General features: G+C 32.3%; 1 protein-coding gene across 1 annotated transcript; it reads right to left on the bottom strand.

Annotated features, from left to right (window-relative positions):
* Positions 1–2,815: 2,815 nt before the first annotated feature.
* LOC139495027 (uncharacterized) lies at positions 2,816–19,897 on the bottom strand. Its single transcript, XM_071283178.1, has 8 exons — positions 19,749–19,897; positions 12,952–13,048; positions 9,818–9,891; positions 8,095–9,370; positions 7,807–7,998; positions 7,301–7,344; positions 6,470–6,668; positions 2,816–5,238 (listed from the first exon to the last, which is right to left on the bottom strand). The coding sequence occupies exons 2-8, from the start codon at positions 13,037–13,039 to the stop codon at positions 4,937–4,939; spliced, it is 2,175 nt and encodes a 724-aa protein (XP_071139279.1). The 5' UTR covers positions 13,040–13,048; positions 19,749–19,897; the 3' UTR covers positions 2,816–4,936.
* Between the last annotated feature and the right edge of the window lie 1,062 nt (positions 19,898–20,959).

Here is a 20,959-nt window from a genome sequence, read left to right as displayed (position 1 = left end):
GTTAACTTGACCCCAACCTCATTTCATGGATTAGTGAATTAGGTAGTTTATATGGTGAAGTCTAGATCTCGAATAATTGAAGCAATAGGTCAACTAGATATGGAATATTAAATGATTGTTAGATGTACATATCCAACTGTCAGGATTGATCTGACCTTGATGTCATTTTCAAGGTTGATTGGTTTTTTGGTTTGGTCCTTTTCTCAGGTATTATAGGGATATAATCATCAGGTAAATTATATTATCTCAGGTATTATAGGGATCATCAGGTAAATTATATTAGGCATAATTATTGAATAAATGGTGTACATATCTGTTTGGCAGTTTTCATAAAACTCGCCTGATAATCATTGTTCATTGGTCAATGTTAAGTCTTCATGATTTCGTTGGTTATCATATTATACTATTACGGGACTGACCTGTACATGTCTATGATCTTTGGTTTAAATGCTGTTTTCAATATTTCATCAGTTTATTAGATCCTCAGAAATCACAGCATTCATAACTGTGATTGTTGAAGAATGGACATAGATGTCAGATTTATTATTGTGATTCCAGGAAAAGCCCTGTACAAGTTTTTGTTGTAATCCCAGTTGCATTATATATTTGCATTTATAACACTTTTGTCACACATGGTACCACACATATTAACAACTGAACTAAAATGAGGACGGGTGCAGACTGCAGAGATCTTATTTTAATTATTTTAAGCCTGTGGTCTTCATTGGTTACTGTCTGACTTTTTTGTTGTTGTTTTTTACATAAATAAGGATTTGGTTTTCTCTTTTGGAATTGTTGTGGAGCCTGCAACTTTTGTTGCAGAAAGATCGACAAAGGGATTAGGGATAGTGATCCGGCGGCGTTAGCTCACTTCTTAAAAGCTTTATATTTTAGAAGGTGGAAGACCTGGATGCTTCATACTTTGTATATAGATGCTTCATGTTACGAAGTTTCCGTCAGTCACATGTCCAATGTCCTTGACCTAATTTTCATGGTTCAGTGACCACTTGAAAAAAAAGTTCCAAATTTTTTGTAATGTTGAATTCTCTCTTATTATAAGTAATAGGATAACTATATTTGATATGTGCGTACCTTGCAAGGTCCTCGTGTCTGTCAGACAGTTTTCACTTGACCTCGACCTCATTTCATGGATCAGTGAACAAGGTTAAGTTTTGGTGGTCAAGTCCATATCTCAGATACTATAAGCAATAGGGCTAGTATATCCGGTGTATGGAAGGACTGTAAGGTGTACATGTCCAACTGGCAGGTGTCATCTGACCTTGACCTCATTTTCATGGTTCAGTGGTTATAGTTAAATTTTTGTGTTTTGGTCTGTTTTTCTCATACCATATGCAATAGGTCTACTATATTTGTTGTATGGAATGATTGTTAAGTGTACATGTCTAGCAGGCAGATGTCATGTGACCTTGACCTCATTTTCATGGTTCAGTGGTCAAAGATAAGTTTTTGAGTTTTGGTCTTTTTATCTAATGCTATATGCCATAGGTCAACTATATTTGGTGTATGGAAATATTTTATGATCTTTAATGTCAGTCGAGCAGGTTTTATTTAACCGTGACCTCATTTTCACGGTTCATTGCACAGTGTTAAGTTTTTGTGTTTTGGTCTATTTTTTTTAAACTATAAGTAATGTGTCAACTATATATGTTGTATAGAAGCATTGTTAGCTGTACCTGTCTGCCTGGCATGGTTCATCTGACCTGGACCTCTTTTTCAAGGTTCATTGGTCTTTGTTTAGTTATCTTGGTTAATGTTTATGTGACAGTTGTAATAAAGCTTAGCTTTATACTTAGGACTATCAACATAATATCAATGATTAGTATAGAAGGCGAGACATTTCAGCGTGTGCATTCTTGTTTTATATTTTGTCATGCTGGGGCCTTTTATAGCTGACTACTTTCACATTTATTTATTATTAAATTATATGCCTGACACGTTTAATTTGACATTGGCGTATTGAAATAACAATAATATATTTTTTTGAATAAACTCATCATAGATGGCAGGATTAAATTTTGTATTTACGCCAGACGTGCATTTTTTGTACAAAAGACACATCAGTGATGCTCTAATCTAAAAAAAAAGTTAAAAAGGTCAACTACAGTATGAAGTTAAAGTCGAGCTTTTACAGAAGAAAATCATAAGTGAAAAAAAGGTTCAATGGTAGAAGTCATTTAGAAGGTATTAAATTAAAACCATTCACCAGTATGCCATTTCTGATGATTTTATATTGTTAGATTGTTGGCACACACACTATAATGGTTTAATTTTTTAAGGTACCAAAAAGTGAAATAACAAAAATACCGTACTCTGATTAAAATTCAAAACCAAATTTTCAATGATATAAAAAGATCATATTTTAGTAGATTGTAATTTCCTTGTTTTGATCAATTCTATTTTGTGGAACACTTGAATTCAGGTGTTCACCTCTAACCCAGACACCCTAAACAAATCAGGAATTCATGACAGTAATCTACATTTTCTTTGTTTATTCTAATGGACAGGAATCTGATATACAGTAGTTGTCGTTTGTTTATGTAATTTATACGTGTTTCTCGTTTCTCGTTTTTTTATTTTATACAGATTAGACCATTGGTTTTCTCGTTTGAATGGTTTTACACTAGTAATTTTGGGGCCCTTTATAGCTTGTTGTACGGTGTGAGCCAAGGCACCGTGTTGAAGGCCGTACATTGACCTATAATGGTTTACTTTTTTTAAATTGTTATTTGGATGGAGAGTTGTCTCATTGGCACACACACCACATCTTCCTATATCTAGTAAACATAATCACAAATTTGAAATTTCACATATTTTTTTATTTCATATTTATTAATAAATAAGATTCTGACATATAATATCCTGGTTCATTTAAAATAAGCTTAGCAATAACAATAAAACTTAACAATAACAGTAAAACCTATAATAGCTGAAACTATCAATAACAGTAAAACCAATAATAGCTGAAACTATCTTAAATGTTAATCATCCTATACAAAGGTAGATAACTCTATCATTTCATAACTGAATATACTGTAACTATAATTTATTGTTAAATCTTTCTCCAAAACAATGCAAAACTTTTATATTACATTGTATTATCAAAATCAGTCGGTTGGTGTATCATATATATATTGACTAGAACAATCCTATTGTCTAACACAACATTCACTTAAACAGGAAATACACCTTGACAAAGCTACTTAATACTGATAAGACCAGGTTACAAAATTGTGAATAATTTCCTGTTTTAATCAAATTATATACTCAAACTTTATCATAATATCATTTATGTGTTTAAAAAAAGTTTTTACAGGTTAACTTTGGTCTCATTAAGGAAGTCTTTCAACGAATTGTGACATATTTTTTTTCTCAAAATTCCTCTTAAAATGCATAAAAATTACAGCAATAAAGATAGTGGAGCAATTTTATTTGTGTTTTTTTAACACACAATAGTTTTAAAGGGTCTGAAATATTACAAAAATTACTAAATCTATGAAAAATGTAGTTGTAAATGTTTGTATGAAAAAAGAAATTATTTTACAATCATCACTTTTCAAATTTAGATTTTTTTTATGAAAAGTGTATTTATCAACCATCGTCAACCATAGAACATGATCACAAATGAAATTGGACACATAATTTATAATATCAGTCTGTGGGTATTCACATACTTAATTATATTTGAAATAATAAAATAAGCACCATTGGATTAAACAAACAATTTTTATGCCAAAAAGTTACAAAAGTTACTTTAGGCTACCCAATAGCTGTTGGTTTATTGTATATAAAAAGGAGTAGGTCCGGTAAGGACCGATTTTGGCCTCAAATTTCAGGTTCATCTGACGAAAGATTTTGACCACTTCTTAAACACTTAATTGCCTATTTCATTTGAATCAATTAGTTTATGTGAACGATTTTAACTGATTTAATCATTAACAAGAAGTAATTGTAACAGGATGCTGTTACGAAGTCTCCCAAACAAAGCTCCCATAACTTGCCATTCATATGGTCCCATGTTCATTTGATTTGATTTTTTGTCCCATACAAGAATATATATGGCTTACGGGTGGAGATCTCCACCATTTATATATGATAATCAAGTTTATATTACTATTGTGATTGATTATTAAAAACGTTGTAATGCTTTAATTATATGAAACTGAAATATGTATTTGAATACTTATTGTGTTGTACATTGTTTGGAGGACCCATTGATCATACAGACATATATTTGATGATAGAAGTAGAGCATTGGTTATAATGCTAATGTAATGCTGTTGATGTTATAGCCTGATTCCACAAATCGGTAAGGCTTATCTTGATCTCTATTTATATACGTATTATTGATATACTATGGTACCTTGATATATGTTAATAGAATGTTTGATAGTTACAAATGTAGATCATATACTTATTACTCAATTACGTTCGTTATGGCTATGATATTTTAACTTTGTATTTATTAAATGACGTCAGCTTTTATAAATGCAAATATGTGATTACTTCATATGTAACTGTGATAATTAATAACTTTAATATATATTTGTTATTACTATTTCAGGGCTGCATTTATTATATTTCCTGAATATTAATAAAGTATGAAGAACCCTAAACAGAGTGTTGTTATACGAGCCTTAAAACCACCCTGTTATACCAATTTTTCGTGGAAAACATTATTTTCGGGGTTTTGCCAAATCTACATACGGTATAATCCTTATGGAAAATTTGTTTATATAATTTAGTGGTTTACCGGTTCCCATGAAATCCACATATTGGTTTCTAACGAATAATATCTTAATTTACAGACATTCCAAATTATGCCATATCATAACCATGTCCAGATATCTTGTACAAATCATAACCATGTCCAGATATCTTGTACAAATCATAACCATGTCCAGATATCTTGTACAAATCATAACCATGTCCAGATATCTTGTACCAAACCTATGGCAGAATTTACAACAGCTTTTCCCAAAGACACCACGGGTACTATCATTATAAGGAGGACAAAACCAGCTAAATATATTTTGGCTCTTTGAGGTTGGAGATTATTTCTTTGTCCTAGAATTCTGTTTCTGATATCTTCTTGACTCTGGGCTAATGCTGTTCTTCTGTGTGGTAATGGACTAAACTTGTCATTTAGATACTTTCTCTGTTCTCTGAGTCTGGCTCTGTACTCTTCTGGGTAAAAATCCTTCAAAGTTTTAACCAGTTCTGTAATAAAACAACATGGTACATCAGTCAATGGAGAAAATATTGTAATAGAATTGACAATGGAAATGGGGAATGTGTCAATAGAGATAACAACTAAACCAAAAAACAGATAACAGCCCAAGACCATCGATTGGCTTCAACACAGTGAGAAAATCTAGCTCTCGGAGGTGGGATTCAGCTATGTTTAACAAAAGATTTAAAACCAGCCACTAAACAGGCCACAAATGTCTTTTTATACTATACTGGCAGACTTTAAAAAGAAGACACAATTTGGTGATTTTTTTTTATCAAATTATGAACAATCTTCCTATTATTGTTAATCATGCTCACCATACCTATTTCTGTTAAAACAACTACATATTTTTTTCAGATGTGATATTCATTCATGATTTATTAAAGTTTTGTTTTCTTTGTGAAACATTCCTTACCCACACTTCAATCAGTTAAATATGTCGTGATTCCACTCCATATTACAATACTGTGTATTCTTTAATATTTGTCAAATACCAATTTTCATGGGTACATGAGAATATGTCCAGACTTTGTCAAAACCACACTATTAAATATCAAAGAAAATGCAAGTTTTCCTCCATCCACAAACATTTTTACCCAAGAAAATCAACAAATCCACAATAATCATATTCTGAGTAATTTCCCTTTGAGTGTCTATTATAGTGTAATCCACTTTGTTTTCTTAGATACTTCTGAGGGTTTCAGGCTATTTATTTTTGAGATATTTAAGTTTTGATTATGTAATCGAAGATGAAAGTTTGATATAATCTGTAAAGATTTACATTCAGGTAATATATAAACAGTTTGTAAAAATTATTTGCAATAAACTGTTTCAGAATCTATAAGATTGTGAGTAATTTCATTTTTATGAAAATAACGTCAAGTAATTGGTTGATTTCACATTGTTAATCAATTGTAAGCCAATCACAATTTTTAGTGTAACCTTTTGAAAATACTTCCCAGAATTCACTTGATTCTGAAACAAGAAATTCAGAAATGATCCCAATAATCAAATACTTTAAATTCAGAAATTATTATGAATTTTTATTGTTGCGAAAAATGCAACAGGGTTGTAAACACAATAATTTAAACTTGCATTTTAAAATACTTTAGATGAATTAAACAGGATTTTTCAATAGCATTTTAAGACTAAAATGACAAAATCACAATAATAAATGCGCGCAATAATTTCTGAATTTACAGTAACCAGGTAACAAACCTGTTTTCTTGATACACTGTATGATCAGCTGTCTACACATTGGACATGGAGTATTGTAAACATTCTTTTGACCAACACGTCTCAGACAAGCTTCACACATCACATGGTCACATGGAGAGCAAGCATGGGGTTCACAAAACAAGTCAAAACAAACAGGACACAAATAGTCTTCTGGGAAATCAACAAACCAGGTTTCATACTACAATAAAATATAAAGACATTGCTAGTGTTGGTCTCTGTCTTAACAATGAGCTCTATCCAACATTACAGTTCACACAAAAATCATGAACAAAATTTTCTATTTTTCAGTTTTGGAGTTTACAGTTTCTCTCTACTTTAGTTTTTGCCCAAAATGCTGAATTGAGTAACAGTTATCATAATTTTTCCTGTTTGGTGTTTTTCTTGCCTTGTTATTTCATACTTGCCCAAAGCATGAAAAAATTGGTTAAAAAATATCCATCATGTTGGCTTAGAAAGGTTGATTGTGATCATCGAATAGCAAAAGTACAAATTTTATGACACACTGTAGACTTTTATTGACCTTACCGTGGACTCGTGGGCTCGACTGTAAATAATATTTACTGAGGCCATAAAAAAAAACATGCTTGTTCACCCTAGCCCTACCTACTAAGAAAATAGCTGCCTACTCAAAATCTTTTATTGTCCTAAATGTGAAATATTTTTTTTATTTTTTTTTTAAATCAGACTAACATCTGACACTTCAATTTTTCTTTCCCACTGTCATGACTGTCTCTACCTTTTGGGAAAATCAAAATATATTTTAGGGTGGGCTGAGTGACATAAAGGCCAAGCAATATGAAAACTACTTACCACATTTTCATTTTTTGGCAGTTCTTTTTTCTCTTTTCTTTTTCCTTAAATGAATCAAAGATACTTTATTTAAGAGAGCATTTTCAACTAAACAGAATTATCAATAGTAAAGCTTGATCAATGTGAATTATAAAAACAAATAAGCCCTACACATTCAAGGACCATCAGACATTTGGAAATTTGTTATCTTTTGATCTATGGTATCAAATGGTGTGTGAGAACATCACAAAATTCTGTGAAAAGTATATCACATATATATCCTACACACCATTAATTTTTTTTAAAAACTATTTTCACATTAAAGCATTCACCGGACACCAAACTTATTTATACTATACCTCTTCTGGTCCAATCATGGGTGTCTAAAAAAATGAAATTAAACATTGAGCCAAGGTAATCATATAAACAGGGAAACATTCATATCTACGTGTGTCACATTTGAAAAATCACAATTAGAGCTAATACTGCTATGGTTATTATTGAGAAATGAAATTAATATTGTGTACCCTTGTTTTCCCTTCTTGATCTTCTGTTTGGTCTCCTCCTACTCCTCCTTTCAGAGAACGTCAGAAAATCAACAGGAATATCCACATCCACATCCGGATCGACATCTATATCTACATCTTCTACAGGACTTTCCTCAAATAAAGATTGATCTCCTGTAATAGTTTGTACTGAACTCTGGACCATGTTTTCACCTGGCATTTGGTCAATAGTTTGTACTGAACTCTGGACCATGCTTTCACCTGGCATTTGGTCAATAGTTTGTACTGAACTCTGGACCATGCTTTCACCTGGCATTTGGTTTGATAAACTATCACTTTCGAACTCTTCCCTAAGATTATCTGCATTTGTTGCTATAACGTGTTGATGATCAAGCCCTCTTGAATCTGAGTGGGTTGTGTTTTCCTGATAAGTTCCAAAGGGTTCCGGTAGGGTTTCATTTGTCTGTTGATCCCCCTGAATTTCATTTGTTTCATCTACAGATGTAATTTGACTAGATACAGTAACAACAGTTGTCCCTAAATCTTGTAGTAAATTGTGAGTATTATTGGTGACAGTATTGCCTTCACCAGAACCTTGTATATCAAGGTCATTACAATGTTCAAGGTTATTGGCAACAGTATTGCCTTTAACAGCACCACTTTGTATATAAGAATCACTACAAGGTTCAAGATTCTTCATTTGATCTAAAGAATCAAAGGTAATTTTGTGTGCATTGCCACTTGGTAAAGAATGTATTTGAAAAGTATCACAGTCGGTTTTGAAAGACATGGCCATAGTTGTCTGCCCAAAATCCTGAATTCTCTCAAGTTTTTCATTGCTTTTGTCTTGAATATGTTCAAGATTACTGTCATTCCATTCATCCATTTCATTAATATGTGTCGTTAAACCATTTTCATCAACAACTCTTAAACAGGAAAATGTCACTGCTTTATCTACATGGTGGTCCTCTGAAGGAGACGGAAATCCTGCAAGGTCATTTTGTGACATTTCTTTGTACGGATCAAAGTTTGTTCTTTTCGACTCAGGTGTGGGTTCATCTAAAAATTCTGCATCCCTTATCTTGATAAAATCTTCTGGGCAAAAATCAGAGTTTGTATCGTCAATATCTGAACCTTCATCATCAACCTGATCAATCATGACCTCATCATTAATCATAGATCGATCATTATTATTGATCAAATAGTAATCATAATTTGGTACATCTGTTTTGGGCTGCACCAATATTTCAGGACTGACTAAAAGTTCATTAGTGCTGACTATTTTATCACCCAACAAAGAAGTATTTTTACTTAAAGGTGTGACTAACTGGTCCACTCTTTCACTTGAGGGTGTGAATACCTGATCATTGCTTTCAATAAAGGGATTTGTTTGCATGTTATCTGAAGAAGTTGATGAATCAGCCTTTACTGTGAAAACCTTTTTATCGACTCTGTCTTTAAGTATATGAACAGGTGGTAGTTGATGATTGTCACATTGTTGACATGTGAGTATCTTGATAAAGTTGAATGATCCCAGTTTACCGTTACACTTTGGGCAGCACAACTTCCCTTTTTGCCAGGATTCCTACAAATAAACAAATTGTCAAAAATGTAATTTGTGTATGTTTTGGCAGCTTACAAGATTAAGGCACCTGATATCACCTCTGGTTTTTGGTGGGGTTCATGGCACTCAGTCTTTAGTTTTCAATGTTGCATATTGTTTTACCTAAAGCTGCTCACATCCAATTCCTATGGTCTCTGGTGAAAATTTGTCTCATTGGCAATCAACTTCACTGGATTATTACACTGACAAATGCATGACTGATAATCACTATCTGTATACATTTTTGTCACCTTTGGTGAAACTAGACATGCTTAGAGGTATGATATATACAGGTAATTACCTTTGGTGAAACTAGACATGCTAGAGGTATGATATATACGGGTAATTAATTAGCTTTTGACACTGATAGAAAAATATTAGCATTCACAGCAAGACAAGGCAACAGCACTAAAATAATGTAAGCCATACCTTTACGACTGCATCAGACACCCAACAAGGCATGTGGTCTTCTTTTATATACCATACTGTACTATTGTCACATACTGAAACATTTAAATTACAATATACAACAAAAATGTATCATATTCTTTTATATACCATACTGTATTATTGTCACATGACGAAACATTTAAATTACAATATATCATATTATACAAATTAAAACATTACCCGGTAATGTCTTAAACACTTTATCATCTTCTCACATAGTTTGATCATTACATGGGATAGGTTGTAACAATATCTGGTGGAGGGAAACTGATGCATTTCCACAATTAATGTCTTGCCATTTGTTAAACCTGCACTATTGATGTTTGCATAAAGATAAGGACAAAACAAGTATTTAATTCCTCATACTAGCTCATACATTGTCATAGTATTGAATAAATTCACAGGTTCAAGGTCCAATCTGTCCCTCCAAAATTTGTAAAAAAGAAATTACAGATAAATACATAAAAATTTTGATATTCTAAACATTTCACCTAGTTTTCCTTTCAGACGTATGCTTTTCCAAAAATTCCAAAAAATTATTTCAACATAACCATATGTTTTTCCTCATATAATTATTCCTGTATTTACTAGCACATGTTACAAAGTGTGGGAACTACAATGTAGGTAGCTAAATCATTTGTTTTCTTTTTTAAACTTTTTGACAGGCTTTAATGGAGGAAAGAGTTTGACTTGAACATGTTGAATAGCATTTTTTCATAAAATAACATAAACCAGATGCTCCGCAGGGCGTAGCTTTATACGACCGCAGAGGTTGAACCCTGAACGGTTGGGGCAAGTATGGACACAACATTCAAGCTGGATTCAGCTCTAAATTTGGATTGTGATTAAATAGTTGACACAGCATAGGTTTCTGACACAGAATGAATGTGTTCTAATGAACTTAAAATTTTTGTTTTCTCTTAGAGCAATTCACTATGCTGTTGAATATTAATCCTCTCAATACAAGAATGTGTCCTCAGTACACGAATGCCCCACTCGCACTATCATTTTCCATGTTCAGTGGACCGTGAAATTGGGGTAAAAACTCTAATTTGGCATTAAAATTAGAAAGATCATATCATAGGGGACATGTGTACTAAGTTTGAAGTCGATTGGACTTAAACTTCATCAAAAACTACCTTGACCAAAAACTCTACTATCGTAGGTGGGGCATAAAAATGTTTGAAGAAATTTTCTTTTTTATTTATGAAATTTCAAATGAGAAAAATTGAACCCAATTTTTTTAATCACATCCCCCTTTCCCTTATTCCAAAACTAATCTCAATTAAAATTTCTAATGGAGTTTGCAACAATAACTACTCATTTAAATACATCATAAAATATTAAGATGTAAAAAAAACTGCTTGTTATCACTGAATGTTATTTATTATAATTTATCAGTTGGTAGTAAAAAGTGAATATACATTGTATATTGTATATAACAAAGATTTAAGTTGATTCTGGACAAAGAAAGATAACTCCAATTAAAAAAAAATCTTGCTATTGCACAATATTTTGCAATTAGATATTTCTTGCTTACTATTCTGGACAAAGAAAGATAACTCTAATTAAAAAAAAATTTGCTATTTCACAATATTGTGCAATTAGATATTTCTTGCCATTGCGCAATACTGTGCAATTGAAAAGACTTGCTATTGCACAATACTTAATATAATAATTTTAGATCCTGATTTGGACCAACTTGAAAACTGGGCCCATAATAAAAAATCTAAGTACATTTTTGGATTCAGCATATCAAAGAACCCCAAGATTTCAATTTTTGTTGAAATCAGACTAAGTTTAATTTTGGACCCTTTGGACTTTAGTGTAGACCAATTTGAAAACAGGACCAAAAATGAAGAATCTACATACACAGTTAGATTTGGTATATCAAAGAACCCCATTTATTCAATTTTTGATGAAATCAAACAAAGTTTAATTTTGGACCCCGATTTGGACCAACTTGAAAACTGGGCCAATAATCAAGAATCTAAGTACATTTTTAGATTCAGCATATCAAAGAACCTAACTGATTCATTTTTTGTCAAAATCAAACTAAGTTTAATTTTGGACCCTTTGGACCTTAATGTAGACCAATTTGAAAACGGGACCAAAAGTTAAGAATCTACATACACAGTCATGACAGTTAGATTCGGCATATCAAAGAACCCCAATTATTCAATTTTGATGAAATCAAACAAAGTTTAATTTTGGACCCTTTGGGCCCCTTATTCTGTTGGGACCAAAACTCCCAAAATCAATACCAACCTTCCTTTTATGGTCATAAACCTTGTGTTTAAATTTCATAGATTTCTATTTACTTATACTAACGTTATGGTGCGAAAACCAAGAAAAATGCTTATTTGGATCCCTTTTTGGCCCCTAATTCCTAAACTGTTGGGACCTAAACTCCCAAAATCAATACCAACCTTCCTTTTGTAGTCATTAACATTGTGTTTAAATTTCATTGATTTCTATTTACTTAAACTAAAGTTATTGTGCGAAAACCAAGAATATTGCTTATTTGGGCCCTTTTTTGGCCCCTAATTCCTAAACTGTTGAAACCTAAACTCCCAAAATCAATCCCAAACGTTCTTTTGTGGTCATAAACCTTGTGTCAAAATTTCATAGATTTCTATTAACTTAAACTAAAGTTATAGTGCGAAAACCAAGAAAATGCTTATTTGGGCCCTTTTTGGCCCCTAATTCCTAAAATGTTGGGACCAAAACTCCCAAAATCAATACCAACCTTCCTTTTGTGGTCATAAACCTTGTGTTAAAATTTCATAGATTTCCATTCACTTTTACTAAAGTTAGAGTGCGAAAACTAAAAGTATTCGGACGCCGGACGACGACGACGACGACGACGACGACGACGCCGACGACGACGACGCCGACGCCAACGTGATAGCAATATACGACGAAAAATTTTTCAAATTTTGCGGTCGTATAAAAATAGTGTAGGCACTAAAATTAGGGAAAATAGGGAAACACAAGTATGCTTCATTTGACCTTATTCCTGAGGGCTTTTATGGTTGTTGAACCAAAATATAAATCATGAACTATAATTTAGAAACAAAAAACGGCCATACATTAGAAGCAAAGAATCTAACCTTGAAATCCTGATTTGTAACCATCTACAAGTTCATCTTCTTTCACAACAGGATTTCTACACACTCTACACTGTAGATAAAATGACATTCTATAAACCTGAAATAAACATGACAAATATGAAAATACATGTTTATACTAAGTTAGCTCCTTTTACCATATTTACAAAAACTTGAAATGAAACAACATTATTCACTATAAGTTTCAAATAAAATTGAAGATCATACAGATTTTTTTTATTTTAACTATCCACTTCATGAGTGAGCATAGAGTTAGAAATCTTCTAGATGTTCACTTGTGTCAACCTTGTTCTACTTTTCATCTCTTATTATAGAGGTAGTGAATGACTTTTACACTTCAACTAGAGGCTCTAAAGAGCAATGAAGAGCCTGTGTCGCTCACCTTGGTCTTGTGCATATTAAACAATGGACATGGATAAATTCATGACATAATTGTGTTTTGGTGATAGTGATGTGTTTGTAGATCTTACTTTACTAAACATTCTTGTTGCTACAATTATCTCTATCTATAATGAACTTGGCCCAGTAATTACAGTGGAAAATATTTTCTAAAAATTTACAAAAATTTATGAAAAATGTTAAAAATTAACTATAAAGGGCAATGACTCCTTAAGGGGTCAATTGACTATTTTGGTCATGTAAACTTATTTGTAGATCTTATTTTGCTGAACGTTATTGCTGTATACAGTTTATCTCTATCTGTCTATCTATAATAATATTCAAGATAATAACAAAAAACGGCAAAATTTCCTTAAAATTACCAATTCAGGACAGTAACCTAACAACAGGTTGTCCGATCCATGCGAAAACATTAGGGCAGATAGATCTTGACCTGATAAACAATTGAACCCTGTCAGATTTTCTCTTAATGTTTCGGTTTTTGAGTTATAAGCCAAAAACTGCATTTTACCCCTATGTTCTATTATTAGCCGTGGCAGCCATTTTGGTTGATTGGCCAGGTCACGCCACACATTTTTTAAACAAGTTACCCCAATGATGATTGTGGCCAAGTTTATTTTAGTTTGGCCCAGTAGTTTCAGAGAAGAAGATTTTTGTAAAAGATTACTAAGATTTACGAAAAAATTGTTAAAAATTGACTATAAAGGGCAATAACTCCTTCAGGGGTCAACTGACCATTTTGGTCTTGCTGACTTATTTGTAAATCTCACTTTGCTGAACATTATTGCTGTTTACAGTTTATCTCTATCTATAATAATATTCAAGATAATAACCAAAAACGGCAAAATTTCCTTAAAATTACCAATTCAGGGGCAGCAAATCAACAACAGGTTGTCCGATTCATCTGAAAATTTCAGGACAGATAGATATTGACCTGATAAACACTTTTACCACATGTCAGATTTGCTCTAAATGCTTTGGTTTTTGAGTTATAAGCCAAAAACTGCATTTTACCCCTATGTTCTATTATTAGCCATGGCAGCCATTTTGGTTGATTGGCCAGGTCACGCCACACATTTTTTAAACAAGTTACCCCAATGATGATTGTGGCCAAGTTTATTTTAATTTGGCCCAGTAGTTTCAGAGAAGAAGATTTTTGTAAAAGATTACTAAGATTTACGAAAAATGGTTAAAAATTGACTATAAAGGGCAATAACTCCTAAAGGGGTCAACTGACCATTTTGGTCATGTTGACTTATTTGTAAATCTTACTTTGCTGAACATTACTGCTGTTTACAGTTTATCTTTATCTATAATAATATTCAAGATAATAACCAAAAACAGCAAAAATTCCCTAAAATTACCAATTCAGGGGCAGCAACCCAACAACGAAATGTCCGATTCATCTGAAAATTTGAGGGCAGATAGATCTTGACCTGATAAACAATATTTTCCCCATGTCAGTTTTGCTCTAAATGCTTTGGTTTTTGAGTTATAAGCCAAAAACTGCATTTTACCCCTATGTTCTATTTTTAGCCATGGCGGCCATCTTGGTTGGTTGGTTGGCCGGGTCACGCCACAAATTTTTTAAACTAGATACCCCAATGATGATTGTGGCCAAGTTTGGTTTAATTTGGCCCAGTAGTTTCAGAGGAGAAGATTTTTGTAAAAGTTAACGACGACGGACGAGGACGACGGACGCCAAGTGATGAGCTAATAATATGCACACAACTCCATTACTCTAGAATGAAAATGTTACATGAAATTTATGATATTGTTGAGTGTTCATAGTTTTATTTCAACATTATAAGGAAACATTTAATTTTACTTTCTCTTGTAAAGAATACAACACTTTGATAATTATTGTTCAAATAGCATAAATGAGATGTACAGATATCTAATAAATGAATTAATAAAATAGAGTTATAAAGCAGTATTTCTTCAAGCTATAATCATTTCAAGCTATTTGAAAGGGAAGGTATGTTTTCTAACATATAATATATTTTGTAAATGTTACATATTTGTATTGATTATTGTTTGTTTGTGTTAAATAGTTTTCAGTAGCAATACGATTGTTTGGATTTATACAACTGGTGCCACTACTGGTCTCAGCCTTTGTTTTCAGTAGTCAGTTCTTATGTCATGTATGTTGTACTGTCACTGTCCGGGGTTAGGGGAGGGTTGGGATCCCGCTAACATGTTTAACCCCGCCACATTCTGTATGTACATGTATGTGCCTGTCCAAAGTAAGTTTATCCCTTAAAAGCCTCGACTCATTTATTTACCATGGTCAATCAAAAATGTATTAATTTAATTCAAAAATTAGTTATCAAGGCTATGCATTTAGTTTCTGCGCAAGAGTTCCCTAGAGCCCACTATAAATGAAATAATTTTACAAATAACAAGCATATATGTTATTACAGATTTAAATAAACAGCTGTGCCATGAGCGCATGATACGCCCGACGTCTTGTGTGGAAGTTTTATGGAATAATAATAAATAGTTTCTGAGAAAGTTTTAAGCAATAACCATATATTGTATTTAAGACACAGCAGGACATGTGAAACCCCCAACCCTGTTTTTTTTTTTTTACAAAAAACTTAATATCACTAAAATAAAATTTTGAATCAAAACCAAAAAGTATACAGATCTTTAGATTAATATAACAAAGAAGTGTGTAAAGTTTTAAGCAATAATCATACATTATTTTTGAGATACGGCGCGACATGTAAAATAAACCTCCCCTGTTTAACAAAATACTCAATAACTCCAAAATAATGTTTTGAATCATCACCAAAAAGTATACAGATCTTTAGATTAATATAACAAAGAAGTGTGTAAAGTTTTAAGCAATAATCATAAATTGTTTTTGAGATACGGCACATGTAAAAAAAAAACTCCCCCTTTTTTACAAAATACTCAATAACTCAAAAATGAAATTTTGAATCATCACCAAAAAGTATACAGATCTTTAGATTAATATAACAAAGACATGTGTAAAGTTTTAAGCAATAATCATAAATCGTTTTTGAGATATGGTGCGACATGTAAAAAAACCCTCCCCCTTTTTTACAAAATACTCAATAACTCAAAAATAAAATTTTGAATCATCACCAAAAAGTATACAGATATTAAGATTAATATAACTAAGAAGTGTTTAAAGTTTTAAGCCATAATCAAGAATCGTTTTTGAGATACGGTGCGACATGTGAAAAAAACACACCCCTGTTTTAGTTACAAAGAGCCGTAACTCAAAAAGTTTTAATCTCATTTTCACCAAAAAGTATACAGATCATTTGACCATCATAAGAAACAACTATTTTAAGTTTCATGAAATTTGGGTAAGTCGTTCTCAAGTTACGGTGCGACATGTTTACGCCGGACAGACAGACAGACGGACGGACACCGGACATTTGTATACCATAATACGTCCCGTCAAAATTTTGACGGGCGTATAAAAATTTAAGGAATAAAGACTAGACAACTCATGAAAGTTTCTGTATTAACACACTCAAGTTATTTTCTGAAATAACCCTATAGTTATATCTCTGACCATCTTCGCTAGCCAAGGGTTACAATCCACTCCCGCTCTCTCCACCCTTGGCAGATTGAGCCAACATTTGTGATATCTATGTTGCGCCATCTATCGGAAGATTAAAGTCACGCCCATTCCGAATACATTATTCTTGACCAATGGTAGCACTTGAACTCTTCAATTTGGAGGTAAAAACACGGAAGCGTCTAGATTCTACCCACTTGGTAAAGCCGACGGACTAGTAACAAAAAATTCTTGGTGTTTCTGAAATAGAATGAAAAAAAATCCCCTCATCACTTTTCTATTTTAGCCAATCAGATTCCAAGAATTTGAACTGATTTTGTACAAGTTTCAAAATAGAACAAATAACTCTGGGTGGATCCCGTTCTTTCAATATTGATGTGTCAATACAAGGGGTGGTATTGTACCTCCTTCTGATTAACTTATTGCAATATAAATGTGAATCCCTTTTGACAGCAGAAACCTGACTTTTGTCAGATATAAATTTGAAACATGTGCACATGTTATGGATGCCATTTTGTTTTTGTTTACATAATGTGAAGAAGCCTCCCGAACCATGAACTAAACATTAACAGTCTTCAGAAAACTTAACCTTGATGCAATAATATTTCATCAATCATGATTATCTTCATTGATATTCAAATGAATTCGATTTGAAGAAATAAAATTTATAACGAATACAGTTTCAGTTTAGAGACTGTGTTCAGGTTGTAATCTTTTATAGCCTACAAATAGCCTACCTGTGATAAATGTAAATATGGACATTACTGTACTTCATGTACTTGGTTAATAAAACAATTATAAAAGACCCAAACTATGGATGATGAATTTATTCACATAAATATGTGAGGTCATTTAATTAATTTTAATAATATATAATTTTAAAACTAAAAACAAATATGAGAATTACGTAATTAACCAGCTGATAATTCTTTTACAAAGACATGATGATGTTATTGTATCTGATAAAAAAAACCTCCAATCCTTTAACATACCCATGTATTATATAGCAGTGGTCAAAGACTTGTATCATCTCCAGATTTGGTCAACTCATTAGATCAGAATATTCAGTGAACATTCAATTATCGATTAATTGAATATATTTATATGCTAAAGGAATATTTTTTGCTGACATAAGTTTTGAGTATCATGTTTGCAAAAATCTACTGTACAATGGATACAAATTCAATGTTAAGTTTATAGAAATCATTGTTATTGCAGCAAACTCTGAATTTGTAGGGCATACTAGGGCTAGCAGGTCAGTTTTGTTGGGCTAGTAGTTCTTCCAACAGGGCTAGTAAAACTCTGCTACCAATTAGCCCTGGGCAAGTGAGCTATAACAAAATTTCTAAACCCCTGGAGTGGATCGTAACCCTTGGCTAGCGAAGATGATCTCTGACTGGTGACCTGTAGTTTTTAACTTCTGTGTCATTTGGTCTCTTGTGGATTTGATTTTTGGTGTTTTAACACCACTTTTAAAATGATTTATGCTATTTCTTGGCGGCCAGTTTTTATTGGCGGAGGAAGCCAGAGTGCCCAGAGAAAACCACCAACCTTCAGTAGGGAAACTGACAATCCTAGTCAATTAAGATTGGAGTCGAGTGCACCCGCACAAGCAGGGTTCAAACTCACAACCTCAGTGTTGACCAGTGGCTAGTGATGACATTAGTAACTACTTAGACCACTCGTCCATCAAGGCCTGTCTCTTGTGGAGAGTTGTCTCATTGACACCTAGTCAAATTTGCACCTGGTTAAATCAGCACCCGACATAGTCATTTCAGCACCCATTTTAAATATGTTGAATATATATCTATAACTTTTGTGAATTCAAGGTATTGTATTTGTTATGCATTTTTAACCACAAGGACTTTTATCATGTTTATATGTTTGTGAGTGATTTTGTCCAGTTTATACACCAATAAATTCCTTTAAAAAGGCGTTTAATCCTTATAATTCTTTAAAATTGAAGATAGGGAATATATATTTTTCCACACTTGTTACCTCTATCACTTGAAAATTGTATATTTATGCTATTGAATAGGCCTGGCGCATGAATATATTTGTTGTTTAAAGCAAAAGTATGTACTCAATGCAATTTGCTATCTGATAAAAAGTTAACTGCACAAACTCTTTATTATTATTCAAACAAATGTTTTTTTATATTACATTATTAAACGATAAACGTGCAGTGAAAATAAATTTGGTAATGTTGGTGATATTATCACCATCATCTTGTTTACATTAGTTACGAAAAGAAGTTCGGTCAACGTCGTCTATCGAAAAATGACCAACGTCAAGATCAACTACAGGAAGTTCTCTCGACCAATCATATCAACGTTTTCCCTAATATGCAAATCATATAAGAATTATTGCTGTTTAAAATTTCCTGGAATACACACTTATCATTGAACGACAAAATTTCTTCCTACAAATGTATGTGACATGGACATTTTCTGACGTCAGACACACATAGCAATGATTATTTAATTTGATAGATGCGTTTTGTGCTTTTTAGTAAATTTTTGTTTGTTTTGAGAGTGTGACACATAATTATTATGTATTATTGTAAATATAATGGAATTTGAGGTGACAAGTGAGCGATACATAACCAGGTTCAATCCAAATTTTCTACATTTGAAAATGCCTGTACCAAGTCAATCATTTGATTAGGGACTTTTCGTTATGAGATTTTCCTCGGAGTTCAGTAATTTTGTTATTTTACCTCTGTGACTGTGTAGTGTGTTTTGTTACTACCAAAATTTATTTATGAATACATGACAGCAAACTCTGAAATTCGACTTTTGTCATTTAGACACATACGAACCTAGTACACACAAAATGTCATGGGCTTATTTCTGAACATATTTCATTCTAAGTTTTACGTGTAAATATTTTTCCCAAAAATATTATTTCATCAGTGGGGACAATATCAATTGATGTCAATTTTTACTTTTAAGTTCAGTATAGGTTCTCGCTTTATTAAACGTTCAAGAGCGTAAGATTTATTTATAAACTGAAAACCAAACAATGTGGAACTGTATTTCCGCGGTCTCACTAATTAGAGACAAGCAGATATTTAGAGACAAAAAGCGTAAAGAAGCGCCAAGAAGAAAAATTTTGCGACAAAGAAAAAAATAGCGCCAAGAAAGTTCATTTTTATTAAAACAATAGATTTGTTAAAATAAATCCCTAGATTATACTTTAAGTTTATAAAGAATAGAGAAAATGGCAGTTAAAATTAAAAAGAAAATGTCACTCTTTTGCATCTAAACATTCGCTTATAACTTTTACTTTTTTAATAATTAAGGTGCTATGGGAGTCTAAATTGAAAATGATAGAATTTGTTCTTACTTTGCCAAAACGTAGTATCTTTTGTATGTTCAAAAATATAATAAAAATGATAGGTCACCGCACATTTTCTCAAGCTACAGGTTATGACAAATTGACACATTTTGTATGGATTATACAGGAAAAAACATCATTATGTGACTGGAAGCTAAACTAAATGATATAATTGTAAAATAAAGATAGCTTTTAGAAAATGCTTTGAGAATATCAAAACAAAATAAATACGATATTTCCCCGCTCTTGTAAGTTAACAAAAACAAACATTGTATCAAACTCGATGCAGTGGTAGTATCTATATGAGTGTATAATATCAGTCTTAGCTAACCCTGGTATCTATGATGAGTTTATTAAACTGAACTCAACTTTAAGTGATTGCTTATTTTTAAAGATCAATAATATAAACCCTGATTATATAAATAATCAACCGCTTTTCAGCTACAATATAAAAAGAAGATGTGGTATGATTGCCAATGAGACAACTCTCCACAACAGACCAAAATGACACAGACATTAAGATCTATAGGTCACCATACGGCCCTCAACAATGAGTAAAGCCCATACCGCATAGTAAACTATGAAAGGCCCCAAAATGACAATGTAAAACAATCCAAACGAGAAAACTAACGACCTAATTTAAGAAAAAAAAATGAACGAAAAACAAATATGTAGCACATAAACAAACGACAA

Source organism: Mytilus edulis, chromosome 11 (assembly GCF_963676685.1).
Source record: "Mytilus edulis chromosome 11, xbMytEdul2.2, whole genome shotgun sequence".
Taxonomy (NCBI): domain Eukaryota; kingdom Metazoa; phylum Mollusca; class Bivalvia; order Mytilida; family Mytilidae; genus Mytilus; species Mytilus edulis.
Note: the sequence above shows the minus strand (reverse complement) of the source record. Positions and strands in the feature narration are given on the sequence as shown.

What these genes read in the sequence shown, in the direction of transcription:
- LOC139495027 (XM_071283178.1), bottom strand. Translation starts at nt 13,039, where the DNA reads ATGTCATTTTATCTACAGTGTAGAGTGTGTAGAAATCCTGTTGTGAAA. An exon ending in TGTCTGATGCAGTCGTAAAG is followed by an intron (nt 9,371 to 9,817) that starts GTATGGCTTACA and finishes GTTTATTTGTAG; the next exon opens with GAATCCTGGCAAAAAGGGAA. An exon ending in TGCCAAAAAATGAAAATGTG is followed by an intron (nt 6,669 to 7,300) that starts GTAAGTAGTTTT and finishes ATTTTATTGTAG; the next exon opens with TATGAAACCTGGTTTGTTGA.